At 47.5% G+C, this 12,532-nt stretch overlaps 1 protein-coding gene across 4 annotated transcripts; it reads right to left on the reverse strand.

Moving 5' to 3' along the window:
* Window positions 1–113: 113 nt before the first annotated feature.
* LOC136661264 (cytochrome P450 2B4-like) lies at window positions 114–11,425 on the reverse strand. 4 transcript variants are annotated; one of them, XM_066638375.1, is made up of 10 exons: window positions 11,249–11,425; window positions 8,707–8,864; window positions 8,061–8,068; window positions 7,330–7,479; window positions 3,346–3,506; window positions 2,935–3,111; window positions 2,432–2,573; window positions 1,727–1,914; window positions 562–703; window positions 114–295 (listed from the first exon to the last, which is right to left on the reverse strand). In XM_066638375.1, the coding sequence occupies exons 1-10, from the start codon at window positions 11,423–11,425 to the stop codon at window positions 114–116; spliced, it is 1,485 nt and encodes a 494-aa protein (XP_066494472.1). The 4 variants fall into 4 exon arrangements, with proteins under 4 accessions (XP_066494472.1, XP_066494470.1, XP_066494471.1 ...); XM_066638373.1 differs by lacking the exon at window positions 8,061–8,068 and having other exon boundaries at window positions 8,702–8,864; XM_066638374.1 differs by lacking the exon at window positions 8,061–8,068 and having other exon boundaries at window positions 2,935–3,098; window positions 3,333–3,506; window positions 8,702–8,864.
* Between the last annotated feature and the right edge of the window lie 1,107 nt (window positions 11,426–12,532).

Here is a 12,532-nt window from a genome sequence, read left to right on the forward strand (position 1 = left end):
AAGTTTTGCCGGCGTTGTCTTCAGATGAAAAGCAAGAAGTGCTCAGGCTGGGGGCTCACACACACTGTGCTTCCTTCCCCCACAGACCTGGGCACATGCGCTCTGGCGCCCATTTACCGGGGCACCATGCAGAGTTGGTACGGCCGAGGAAGGTTGCCGGAGCTTAGCGCTTGGGGCAGGATGTTGATTTCCTCAGGGCTCTTCAGTGTTCTCAGGCTGAAGTTTTGCAACAACGTCGCCATGAACAAGAAAAGCTCCATACGGGCCAGACCTTCGCCCAGGCAAACTCTTTTCCCTGGAGGGGGAAGAATGGAATGTTTTTTACAGTCAGCTCTCACTTCCACTTCACAGCTTTTGCTTCTTCCTAAAAGGCAAACCCAGGACTAGTCCTTGCCCAATGCCTGACTCCAGGTGAGCACCCCTCTGTCACTTCAACCTGAACTCTTTCCCTTCCCTCTTTCCTTATTCTCTACAAATTCCTAGATCCATCTAAGATTTAGTCATACTGGTTGCCCCACTTGCTCATTTCCCTTTTAGGAGCAAACCCAAAATTGGTGTCACCTGTTGAGAAGGGCAGGAAGGCTTCATTCTTCTTAAAGGCCCCATTTTCATCCAGGAAGTGGCCGGGATTGAACTTCCTGGGTGTCTCGAAGTGCTGGGGGTCGTTCAGAGCACTGGTCAACATAGGAAAGATGGAGGTGCCCTGAAAGAGGCAAACAACTGTCACTGAGGCCGGTTCCCCTGTACTCACATCCATCACCTGAGCCAGGGCTGCTATCCTTGGGCCCCCTCGCTTTCACGCTTCTAACCTTATGTTAAACTACATCAGGACTTCACACTTACCTAGTGCTTCAGGGTAGCGAAAGTTCTTCATATGTTGTAAATATGACTGAGATAATGTGTGGAAAACTGGTATAATCCTTACAGGACTCTGTATAGGATGACTGAACCTGCTTCCACTGAGAGCGCTGACAAGACATTAAAGGTAAATGTTTCCCTGCACAGTTGTGTCCGACTCTAGGGGGAAATGCTCATCTCCGTTTCCAAGCCAAGGGGGTCAGTGTTGTCCAAAGACGTCTTCCGTGGTCATGTGGCCACCATGACTAAATGCCGAAGCGCACGGAACACTGTTACCTTCTCACCAAAGTGGGACCTATTTATCTACTTGCATTTTACTTGTTTTCGAACAAGACTCTACCTTCCCTCTTTTGTTTTCTTAATCGCTTCTTACACGTAAATGAGCATCTAATGCACCTAATATTTGTTGCAAAGGCAGAGGCGCAACTTTCCCATCTTTTCTGGAAAAGATCTGGCCCCCCACGCTAACCCACGTACAGGAAGCCAACATACAGCTTCTCCTGGCCCTTCAATCCAGGCAGCGATCCCAGCACACTCTGCGTTGCCCGGTGCACAGAGGAGGGAGTGAGATCACTGTTTCCGGTCCTTGGGGTGCAGCAACTGGACTCCCTCACTTGCCTCTGCAGGGCGCTTTCAAAGAGGCAACTGGGGGACAGAGCAATATCACTCCCTCCTGTGCACAGGCCCTTGAGACAGAGGAGTCACTCAGGGTGCTCTGGGAGCCGTTCCGGCATGCTTCACATGTCAGGTGGGCATGGGGGCCCTCTAGTGTCAAAATGCATTTGTTGCTTTGAAGGGCACTCGCCCACCCGCAGGCAGAATTCTGACTTGGGGCCAATGTTTCTGTTAGCTCAGGAATCCACCTCACCTTGGGAATTGTGTATCCCCGGAACACTGTGTCTCTGATCACGGAGTGAGGGACCCCCAGGGGAATTAAGTCCACAAACCGCTGAATCTCGTGGACGACGGCATCTGTGTAGGGCATCCGGCTTCGGTCCTCCATGCAGGGGCTGCGGTTTCTCCCAACCACTTGGTCAATCTCCTGCTGAATTTTTGCTGTGAACGAGAGGGTGCATGTAGTGGTTGCTGCATCCACTTTTTCCAAATAATGGTGATTACGTCCCACTCTAACCTCCACAGCAAAGAACCTCAGGCATTTTGCTCTGCAATGGAGAAGAGTCTATGGTCTGCCTAACGAGCGCTCTCCAAAACAGAAGCAGCTACTCCATACCCCAGAATCAGAACCAGAACCAGAACCACCCGCTTATCTTGTTACAGCAGCTGGGGGGGGGGTTTGGCAAACAGCTGGATCTTCAATAATAATATACCATCAGCCTACCACTGTTCCATTATAGAACAATGGCAGAACTTGCTACAGCAGGCCTGACAGCCTGGCTATGTCTGAAAGAAGGAATAAGTGGGCAGGAAGGAGACTCCATGAGTCAGAGCTGGAAGCTGGAAACCTGGATCCTTTAGTAGGAAGGAACTCACCAGCCAGCCAAGTACAACATCTATACATGGGGACATGCAATAAAAGAGAACATGGTTGGAGCCGGGTTTGGGGGTCTTTCACCTTCTATCTCTGGATATCGGAGGAGGAGGAGAAGCCCATAGCGCAGGGTGGTGCTGACTGTCTCTGTCCCTGCGAAGAACAGGTTGACAACTGTGACTACCAGGTTATCATCATGGAATTCTGAAGCTGGATTCTGTCTCTCCTGACACAGGAAAGAAAAAGGAAGACATGATTGCACCAATTACATTTTCTTCAATTAAGATTGAAACCTTGGAGCCTGCAGACTACAGGATTCCCATGTCAGCCCAACTCATTATAACACAAACCAATCAGAATAAGAGAGGTGAGAGGGAGACACAGTACCGTATGAAGTGGGTCATATACATTAGATTTTTATATTTTATATAAAATATATATATTATATATATATATATTCCAATGATATTCATTCAGAAAAGCCCACGGTTCAGAAAATTGCCTTCAGAATCATTTCTGCTCACGTTTGAATAGTCAGTTGATAAAAGTTGTCCTTGCAAATTCCCCTTTCCCCTATAAACAGGTACCTGTTCCATTTTGGTGAGGAAACAATCAATGAGATCCTGGGGGCAATTTGGATCGTGGGATTCTCGGTGCATCTGAATCCTCCGATTGACAAAGCGGACTAATTCGTCCAAGTACTCATTGCGTTGGTGGTGCGGTCCAGGGATGATCTTCATCAGCGATGGGAAAGCCAACCTTAGCTGCGGGGGGGAAAAAGGATTATCAAGGCCTGTCCATGCTCCGCATCCCGCATCCCACGCCTGGCATCTTACTCCTAATTTCTGGGTTATTTTTTTCCTTGGAAATAGGCTAATTTAGGAAAAGCAGGGGGAGGGGCAACTGAAGAGATGGAGGAACTGGAACTCTTCCTTAAGCCAAGGGTTCTATGTACAGCAGAGCAGTCAGCTTCCATCCCAACTTGTCACATTCCTTACCTGCGACCAGAAGGAAAACGCAATTTGTATGGATTTGTTGATCAGGACGAGTAAAGTAACAAATTCCTTGTCGTCATAGTCAAACCGTTTGCCAAACACAACGGAGCAGATGACATTCGAGACAGCGTGGCTGAGATAAAAGGTGGGGTCAAATGGACATCCTGGGGAACAGGCACAGGGTGGGGGGAGACATTTAGTGTAAGTCTTTGCTGGTCTGGCTCTTGAGGCCTGCAGTGGTCATGGCTGAATTTATTTTGGTGAATACCATTCCCCACTCCACCTTCCCCACACTTCCAAACTTTCACACCTCTCTACCTGAGACTGAGAAAGTCACGCACATTGGGGCAAAAAATCAAAACTTCACATATAGGCTGCTGGGTTCGGAGCTGTTTGTGACAGATCAGGAGAGAGATCTTGGGGTGGTGGTGGACAGGTCGATGAAAGTGTCGACCCAATGTGCGGCGGCAGTAAAGAAGGCCAATTCTATGCTTGGGATCATTAGGAAGGGTATTGAGAACAAAACGGCTAATATTATAATGCCGTTGTACAAATCTATGGTAAGGCCACACCTGGAGTATTGTGTCCAGTTCTGGTCGCCGCATCTCAAAAAAGACATAGTGGAAATAGAAAAGGTGCAAAAGAGAGCGACTAAGGTGATTACGGGGCTGGGGCACCTTCCTTATGAGGAAAGGCTACGTTGTTTGGGCCTCTTCAGCCTCGAAAAGATGCCTGAGAGGGGACATGATTGAGACATACAAGATTATACATGGGAAGGATAGAGTGGATAGAGAGATGCTCGCATAACACCAGAACCAGGGGACATCCACTAAAATTAAGTATTGGGAGACTTAAGACAGACAAAAGAAAATATTTCTTTACTCAGCGTGTGGTTGGTCTCTGGAACTCCTTGCCACAGGATATGGTGACAGCATCTGGCCTGGATGCCTTTAAAAGGGGATTGGACAATATTCTGGAGGAAAAATCCATTACGGGTTACAAGCCATGATGTGCATGTGCAACCTCCTGATTTTAGAAATGGGCTATGTCAGAATGCCAGATGCAAGGGAGGGCACCAGGATGCAGGTATCTGGTGTGCTCCTTGGGGCATTTGGTGGGCTGCTGTGAGATACAGGAAGCTGGACTAGATGGGCCCATGGCCTGATCTAGTGGGGCTGTTCTTATGTTCTTATGCTCTTATGAAGAGAGGGGAAGAGAGGAACCGAGCTGAGGGAAAAGGTCACCCTTGGAACTTCATCCCACTGCATGATCTGACCATCAAGGAAACTGAAGCAAAGAGGACTCTCCATTCACAAGTTGACACCAAATTTTTCCGAGTGGTAAAGACCAGAAGTGATTGTGAGGAACTCCAGAAGGATCTCTCCAGACTGGCAGAATGGGCAGCAAAATGGCAGATGCGCTTCAATGTGGACATTATATATCAGATGCGCTGTGGACATTATATATCTGGACTTTCAGAAGGCGTTTGACACGGTCCCTCACCAAAGGCTACTGAAAAAACTCCACAGTCAGGGAATTAGAGGACAGGTCCTCTCGTGGATTGAGAACTGGTTGGAGGCCAGGAAGCAGAGAGTGGGTGTCAATGGGCAATTTTCACAGTGGAGAGAGGTGAAAAGCGGTGTGCCCCAAGGATCTGTCCTGGGACCGGTGCTTTTCAACCTCTTCATAAATGACCTGGAGACAGGGTTGAGCAGTGAAGTGGCTAAGTTTGCAGATGACACCAAACTTTTCCGAGTGGTAAAGATCAGAAGTGATTGTGAGGAGCTCCAGAAGGATCTCTCCAGACTGGCAGAATGGGCAGCAAAATGGCAGATGCGCTTCAATGTCAGTAAGTGTAAAGTCATGCACATTGGGGCAAAAAATCAAAACTTTAGATATAGGCTGATGGGTTCGGAGCTGTCTGTGACAGATCAGGAGAGAGATCTTGGGGTGGTGGTGGACAGGTCGATGAAAGTGTCGACCCAATGTGCGGCAGCAGTGAAGAAGGCCAATTCTATGCTTGGGATCATTAGGAAGGGTATTGAGAACAAAACGGTTAGTATTATAATGCCGTTGTACAAATCTATGGTAAGGCCACACCTGGAGTATTGTGTCCAGTTCTGGTCGCCGCATCTCAAAAAAGACATAGTGGAAATGGAAAAGGTGCAAAAGAGAGCGACTAAGATGATTACGGGGCTGGGGCACCTTCCTTATGAGGAAAGGCTACGGCGTTTGGGCCTCTTCAGCCTAGAAAAGAGACGCTTGAGGGGGGACATGATTGAGACATACAAAATTATGCAGGGGATGGACAGAGTGGATAGGGAGATGCTCTTTACACTCTCACATAATACCAGAACCAGGGGACATCCACTAAAATTGAGTGTTGGGCGGGTTAGGACAGACAAAAGAAAATATTTCTTTACTCAGCGCGTGGTCGGTCTGTGGAACTCCTTGCCACAGGATGTGGTGCTGGCGTCCAGCCTAGACGCCTTTAAAAGGGGATTGGACGAGTTTCTGGAGGAAAAATCCATTATGGGGTACAAGCCATGATGTGTATGCGCAACCTCCTGATTTTAGGAATGGGTTAAGTCAGAATGCCAGATGTAGGGGAGAGCACCAGGATGAGGTCTCTTGTTATCTGGTGTGCTCCCTGGGGCATTTGGTGGGCCGCTGTGAGATACAGGAAGCTGGACTAGATGGGCCTATGGCCTGATCCAGTGGGGCTGTTCTTATGTTCTTATGTTAATGTCAGTAAGTGTACAGTCATGCACATTGGGGCAAAAAATCAAAACTTTAGATATAGGCTGATGGGTTCTGAGCTGTCTGTGACAGATCAGGAGAGAGATCTTGGGGTGGTGGTGGACAGGTCGATGAAAATTTCGACCCAATGTGCGGCGGCAGTGAAGAAGGCCAATTCTATGCTTGGGATCATTAGGAAGGGTATTGAGAACAAAACGGTTAGTATTATAATGCCGTTGTACAAATCTATGGTAAGGCCACACCTGGAGTACTGTGTCTAGTTCTGGTTGCCGCATCTCAAAAAAGACATAGTGGAAATGGAAAAGGTGCAAAAGAGAGCGACTAAGATGATTACGGGGCTGGGGCACCTTCCTTATGAGGAAAGGCTACGGCGTTTGGGCCTCTTCAGCCTAGAAAAGAGACGCTTGAGGGGGGACATGATTGAGACATACAAAATTATGCAGGGAATGGACAGAGTGGATAGGGAGATGCTCTTTACACTCTCACATAATACCAGAACCAGGGGACATCCACTAAAATTGAGTGTTGGGCGGGTTAGAACAGACAAAAGAAAATATTTCTTTACTCAGCGTGTGGTCAGTCTGTGGAACTCCTTGCCACAGGATGTGGTGCTGGCGTCTAGCCTAGACGCCTTTAAAAGGGGATTGGACGAGTTTCTGGAGGAAAAATCCATTACGGGGTACAAGCCATGATGTGTATGCGCAACCTCCTGATTTTAGGAATGGGTTAAGTCAGAATGCCAGATGTAGGGGAGAGCACCAGGATGAGGTCTCTTGTTATCTGGTGTGTTCCCTGGGGCATTTGGTGGGCCGCTGTGAGGTAACGGGAAGCTGGACTAGATGGGCCTCTGGCCTGAGCCAGTGGGGCTGTTCTTATGTTCTTAACTACAATTCCCAGGAGGCCTTGCAGGTCTCTTGTTATGTGGTGTGCTCCCTGGGGCATTTGGTGGGCTGCTGTGAGATACAGGAAGCTGTACTAGATGGACCTATGGCCTGATCCAGTGGGGCTGTTCTTATGTTCTTATGTTCACTCCTGGTGCTAAGTCTTTACCTTTTAAAGTCAAACAGAATTTCAAAACACAGTTTGGAGAAACTGAGCGAGTTTTAGAGGTGCAGGATTCCAGCTGGCCTTTTTAGTAAGGAGAGCCATCCCTCCTCCTACTTCCCTGGTGATATTAAACAACAGCACCCTCTTGTGAGAAAGTGTGAACAAGCAATTGCAATTTACCTTCTGTTTTCCTGACTGCTTCCACCAGGAACTGGGCCTCCTCCTGGATCCGCTCCTCAATGGATCTCTTTCCCATCCCAAAGTTCCGCAGGGTGGTCAGGGAGAAGCGACGCAACTGCCTCCACCGTTCCCCGTTGGTGGTAATTATGCCTGAAAACAGGGGAACACAGCTATGGATTTGACTGTCTGATTACTGCAAATGCAGTCATCACGAGGATTTTACGTAAACTGACAGAAGTCAAGAGTAAACCAAAGGACCTCAATGCTCATTCAAGGACTGTGTTCGGCCCCTTCAATGGGCACTTCATCTGCAGGGTGGTGACCTCACTCTGTTCTGCAGCATGTGTGTGAAACAGCAGAAGAGTGAGAAGGGACCATTGTTCACACTACAGGTGTTGTCCCGCATATCCCCGGGGAATAGGTTCCTGCTGCTACTGCGGATACCTGAAACCGCAGATAGCCTGCTTGTCAGCACCAACAAGCAGGCACAAAAAGGAAGCCATTTGGAGGGCTGCAGACTGGCAAACAAAACAAAAACAAAAAGATGAGATGAGCACAACGGGAATTTCTGAACCGCGGATACACCTAAAACAGCATAAACCGATTCTGTGGATATGGAGGGGGTAACTCTATAGCTGTTTAGTACTGCAAGGACATTACTTTTCCCCAATGTACTCAGGATTAGAAGGAAGTTTCCACACAATATTTAATACAGAGCATTATTATCCAGCTATGTCCACTTCCCAGGCCGAGATCTTTCTGTAATGTATATACTTGCACATAAGTCTCTTTCGGCAATGGTCCCCTTCAACCTTAGTCAAAGGTTTCCTATTTGCATCTTCAACCCATTCTCTTGCTTCCTGTCTGGAGTGAGTGGCGGGGGGGGGGGTGTCAAAAGTAAGTGGTGGGCAGCAATCTGACAGGCAAATGAACAAGAAGCATTTCCTGCTTCACTCAAGATGGGGTGCTCTACTTAGGAATTCTTATGTGCAGCAAATGAAGACACAGACACTTCACCTACGCACAGGGAACCCCCAACCAACTGTTGACCAAGGATACCCCGACACTGCCATTAGGTCAGAGACTTTGCTGCCTGCAAGATGAGTGCCTCATTACTTCCAACAGGCTATGTTTTTATATTTGGGCAAATAAAGCTGCTTCAGAAAAAACTTTTCACCACTCCGAAGTGGGGAGTACATAACCACATAAACACAGGCATTTTCTTCTACCGTCATTATTTCATAGATCTCTCTCAAGTCGGTCTCTACTTCTAGAATGTTGATGTGGTCAGAATATCATGCCATTCCTCCCCAAATTTTGGCTCTCATATGCTCTGCCCGCACTTTCTTCTTACGCCTGGTTGGGCACTCACCAAACTTCCTGCGTTTTTCATCCAGAGCCATCGTTGATCCTCTTCCACCAAAGACTTCTGCGTTATCTATCAGTGCTTCCTTTATTGCTTCATAACCACACAGCACCACGACTGGCCGGGAGCCCAAGTAGATGGTGAAGACAGGACCGTACTGGTCTCGGACCTTCCGGAAAACAAATAACACACCAGACCAGGTGAATAAAAGACCAATGTTCAAATTAGGATCTGAGCACTAGTTCAAGAGAAGTCTGTAACGGTGGCTTCACTAGGGGATGCGGGGGTGCGGACTGCACTGGGTGACGCACTCGGGGGGTGACACCACACTGTCCATAATTGTAAAATCTTGGTATTTTCGAATAACACATCATGTTACACATCATTTGATGTGTCATTTACTGCAGAATGCAATGAAACAAACCACGTTATGGACAAATAACCAGAAAATGAAAACACAACTGCCTTACGTAACAAAAAATGGATTTTCTTCACTATGTATAAAAATAAAGTTAATGGGGGTGACACCAACCCCTAGGGATGCCTCTGTAATTTATTCCGTATGCTCTGGTATGGGAGGAGGTCCCTCAAGGGGATGACACAATGAGCTCCTGCACAAACCCTCATGACATCTCTGATTGTAACACTTCTGTATTGCAATTTGACTTGTAGTAATTAGTTCAAACCTACTCACCGCAACCCTGTAAGGAAGGACATCACTTTCCATTTTATAGGGAGGGAACTGAGGCCAGGAATATGCTACTTGTCTAATGCTATGAGATACTGAGGCATTTGAATGCAAAGCAATAGTATCTAATAGGAAAGGGTGGAGGAACACAAGATCTGAATTTTAAGGAGCATACAGAGGGGGGTCCCTCTCCCCCAAAATAGCCTCTCTGGAGAAGTGCTAGCACACAGACTTGCTTAAAAGAACTGTTCTTTGCCCACTCCTTCTCACATACACCCCAGTCCCTTTGGCTGCTTCTGCAGTGGAATTCAATACCTATCTACTCAGAGGCAAGTTACATTGTGTTTAAACAGAGCTTCTCCCCAGGAAGTGTGTCTAGGGTTGCAACCTAATTTTCTTTAAAACATGCACATTAGGCCAAAGAGCCTGAGCTTTCTCCTATTCCTACAAGAGTTCTGTAACTTATTCCAACAGATTTTCTGTGGAAGTCAAGTAACTGAGTTGTCTCGCTATTTCCACTTTAAATTGTTTGCTTGTGTCGACCCAATGTGCAGTGAAGAAGGCCAATTCTATGCTTGGGATCATTAGAAAAGGTATTGAAAACAAAACAGCTAATATAATGCCACATCTCTAAAAGGACACATCTCTACATCTCTAAAGAACATCTCTAAAAGGACATAGTGGAGATGGAAAAGGTGCAAAAGAGAGCGACTAAGATGATTACTGGGCTGGGGCACCTTCCTTATGAGGAAAGGCTACGGCGTTTGGGCCTCTTCAGCCTCGAAAAGAGATGCCTAAGGGGGACATGATTGAGACATACAAAATTGTGCATGGGAAAGATAAAGTGGATAGAGAGATGCTCTTTACACTCTCACATAACACCAGAACCAGGGGACATCCACTAAAATTGAGTGTCGGGAGAGTTAGGACAGACAAAAGAAAATATTTCTTTATTCAGCGTGTGGTCGGTCTGTGGAACTCTTTGCCGCAGGATGTGGTGACAGCATCTGGCCTGGATGCCTTTAAAAGGGGATTTGACAAGTTTCTGGAGGAAAAATCCATTACGGGTTACAAGCCATGATGTGCATGTGCAACCTCCTGATTTTAGAAATGGGCTGTCAGAATGCCAGATGCAAGGGAGGGCACTAGGATGCAGGTCTCTTGTTATCAGGTGTGCTCCCTGGGGCATTTGGTGGGCCACTGTGAGATACAGGAAGCTGGACTAGATGGGCCTATGGCCTGATCCAGTGGGGCTGTTCTTATGTTCTTAACTACAATTCCCAGGAAGCCTTGCAGGTCTCTTGTTATCAGGTGTGCTCCCTGGGGCATTTGGTGGGCCGCTGTGAGATACAGGAAGCTGGACTAGATGGGCCTATGGCCTGATCCAGTGGGGCTGTTCTTATGTTCTTATGCTTTCATTATTCTAGGTGAGAGTTTTTCTTCTTTTGTGGTTTTATGTGAATTTGTCAGCTGTTTTGGGTCCCCTTGTTGAGGGGAAAGGCAGTCTGGAAATACTGTTATAAATTGATACACCTTAATTATGTACAAAGAGTTCCAAGGCACCTAAAAAGGGGTGGCACCCCCCCAAACTTTCTCCCATAAAAAGCCATCCAGGGCCATTCTGACAAAAGGATTTGAACTCCAGTCTCCTGGTTCACACGCTCTGGGGTACACGGGCCTCAGGTGTATGTCTTGACTCCCAACATGTACTTTTGATGGCAACACAAAGGCACCAGGACCAAGTCTTGCCTGCACTAGTACAGCCCCCAAGACGCAGCTCCTCCCCTCCCTTACATTTGGAATGGCTTAGAATGGCCACCAAGAAGAAGAGCTCATTCCTCCTGGCAGGAAGGACAGACACTCACCCTCCAAAAAGACCTGACGAGATTCCGAAGGTCCAGTTGAAGCACATTGCCCAGGACAGGCAGTGGAGGGGGCCCTGGGGGCAGGTTGCCCTTGCTGAGCTGCCTCCTCCAGATTAGAATGAGCAGGAAAGCGATGCAGGAGACCAAGAGGAGGGGCGCCACTCCAACCAGATCCATTTGGAAAGTGAAGGTCACTCCTGACCCACTGCTGAAAATTCAGTTGTGCAAAGACAGCCGTCTCAGTTCCTCCCTATATTGTTATTAAAAAGGGTTTACAGACCACTTTTCAACCCTTTATGTAGTACAGAAATACATGGAGCTGTCCCAAAAAGGCTCACAATTTAACAAGATACAGAAAAAGCACCTCAGATGCTCTGCTGAGTGAACAAGAGTGGTTGCCCCCTCCCTGCCCAGTTGATAGGGCTTATAAAGTCTTACAGGTTAATAATTTCCACTAATTGGCCATGAAAGAAGAGTTTGAACGCAAGGAAGCAAAGTCTGTCTCCAAGAGGACAGCTCAGCAACAGGAGCTTATGTTTGTCAGGGCACCAGAGTTTGCAAACTTCTTTGACCTCTCTTCACGGGTACCCGATCAAGCCACCAATTCTACCATCCCAATCAAAGCAGCTTCGTGTTTACAGATTAACTCCAGTCCATCAGTGGGCCACCCACCCCAAGGATATTGCCCCAACTGAACAAACATATCTGACTAGGGAGAAAGTCTCCATGCGGCCATGCCCCCGGGCAACAGGAGGACAGCCAGTAGCACAGGATGTGCCAAGCAGAAAGGCCACAGTGGATGAAGAGGTGCTGTTTACACAGGCAGGAAGGCTGCACAATCACTGGTGCAAGAACAACAGAGGGAGGAGGGTGAAAAGTGCCGAGTCACTCCTAAGATGTTCGGCAACTTTTCAACCCAGCAGCTCCTTCAGGCAAAAGTTCAGTGTTTCTTCACATGGATCTGCACATTGTCAGGAATGCAGACAGAACCACGAATCAGCAGCAAGCAGACCAGTTCACAAACAGGAGACATTTGCCATTTCAGCAGCATGACATTAATTATATCTTTATTAGTTCTCACATTCCAGATTACAGAATAAAGGAGCAAAATTTCTTTGCAAGTCCACACAATTGCAATGCTGTTGTTGGCAACCTTCAGTCTCAAAAGACTACAGTATTGCACTCTGAAAGGTGGTTCTGGAACAGTGTCTAGTGTGGCTGAAAAGGCCAATTCGGGAGTGACAATCCCTTCCACACCGGGAGCAAGTGCAGTCTGTCCCTGGC

This window comes from Tiliqua scincoides, chromosome 10 (assembly GCF_035046505.1).
Source record: "Tiliqua scincoides isolate rTilSci1 chromosome 10, rTilSci1.hap2, whole genome shotgun sequence".
Taxonomy (NCBI): Eukaryota; Metazoa; Chordata; class Lepidosauria; order Squamata; family Scincidae; genus Tiliqua; species Tiliqua scincoides.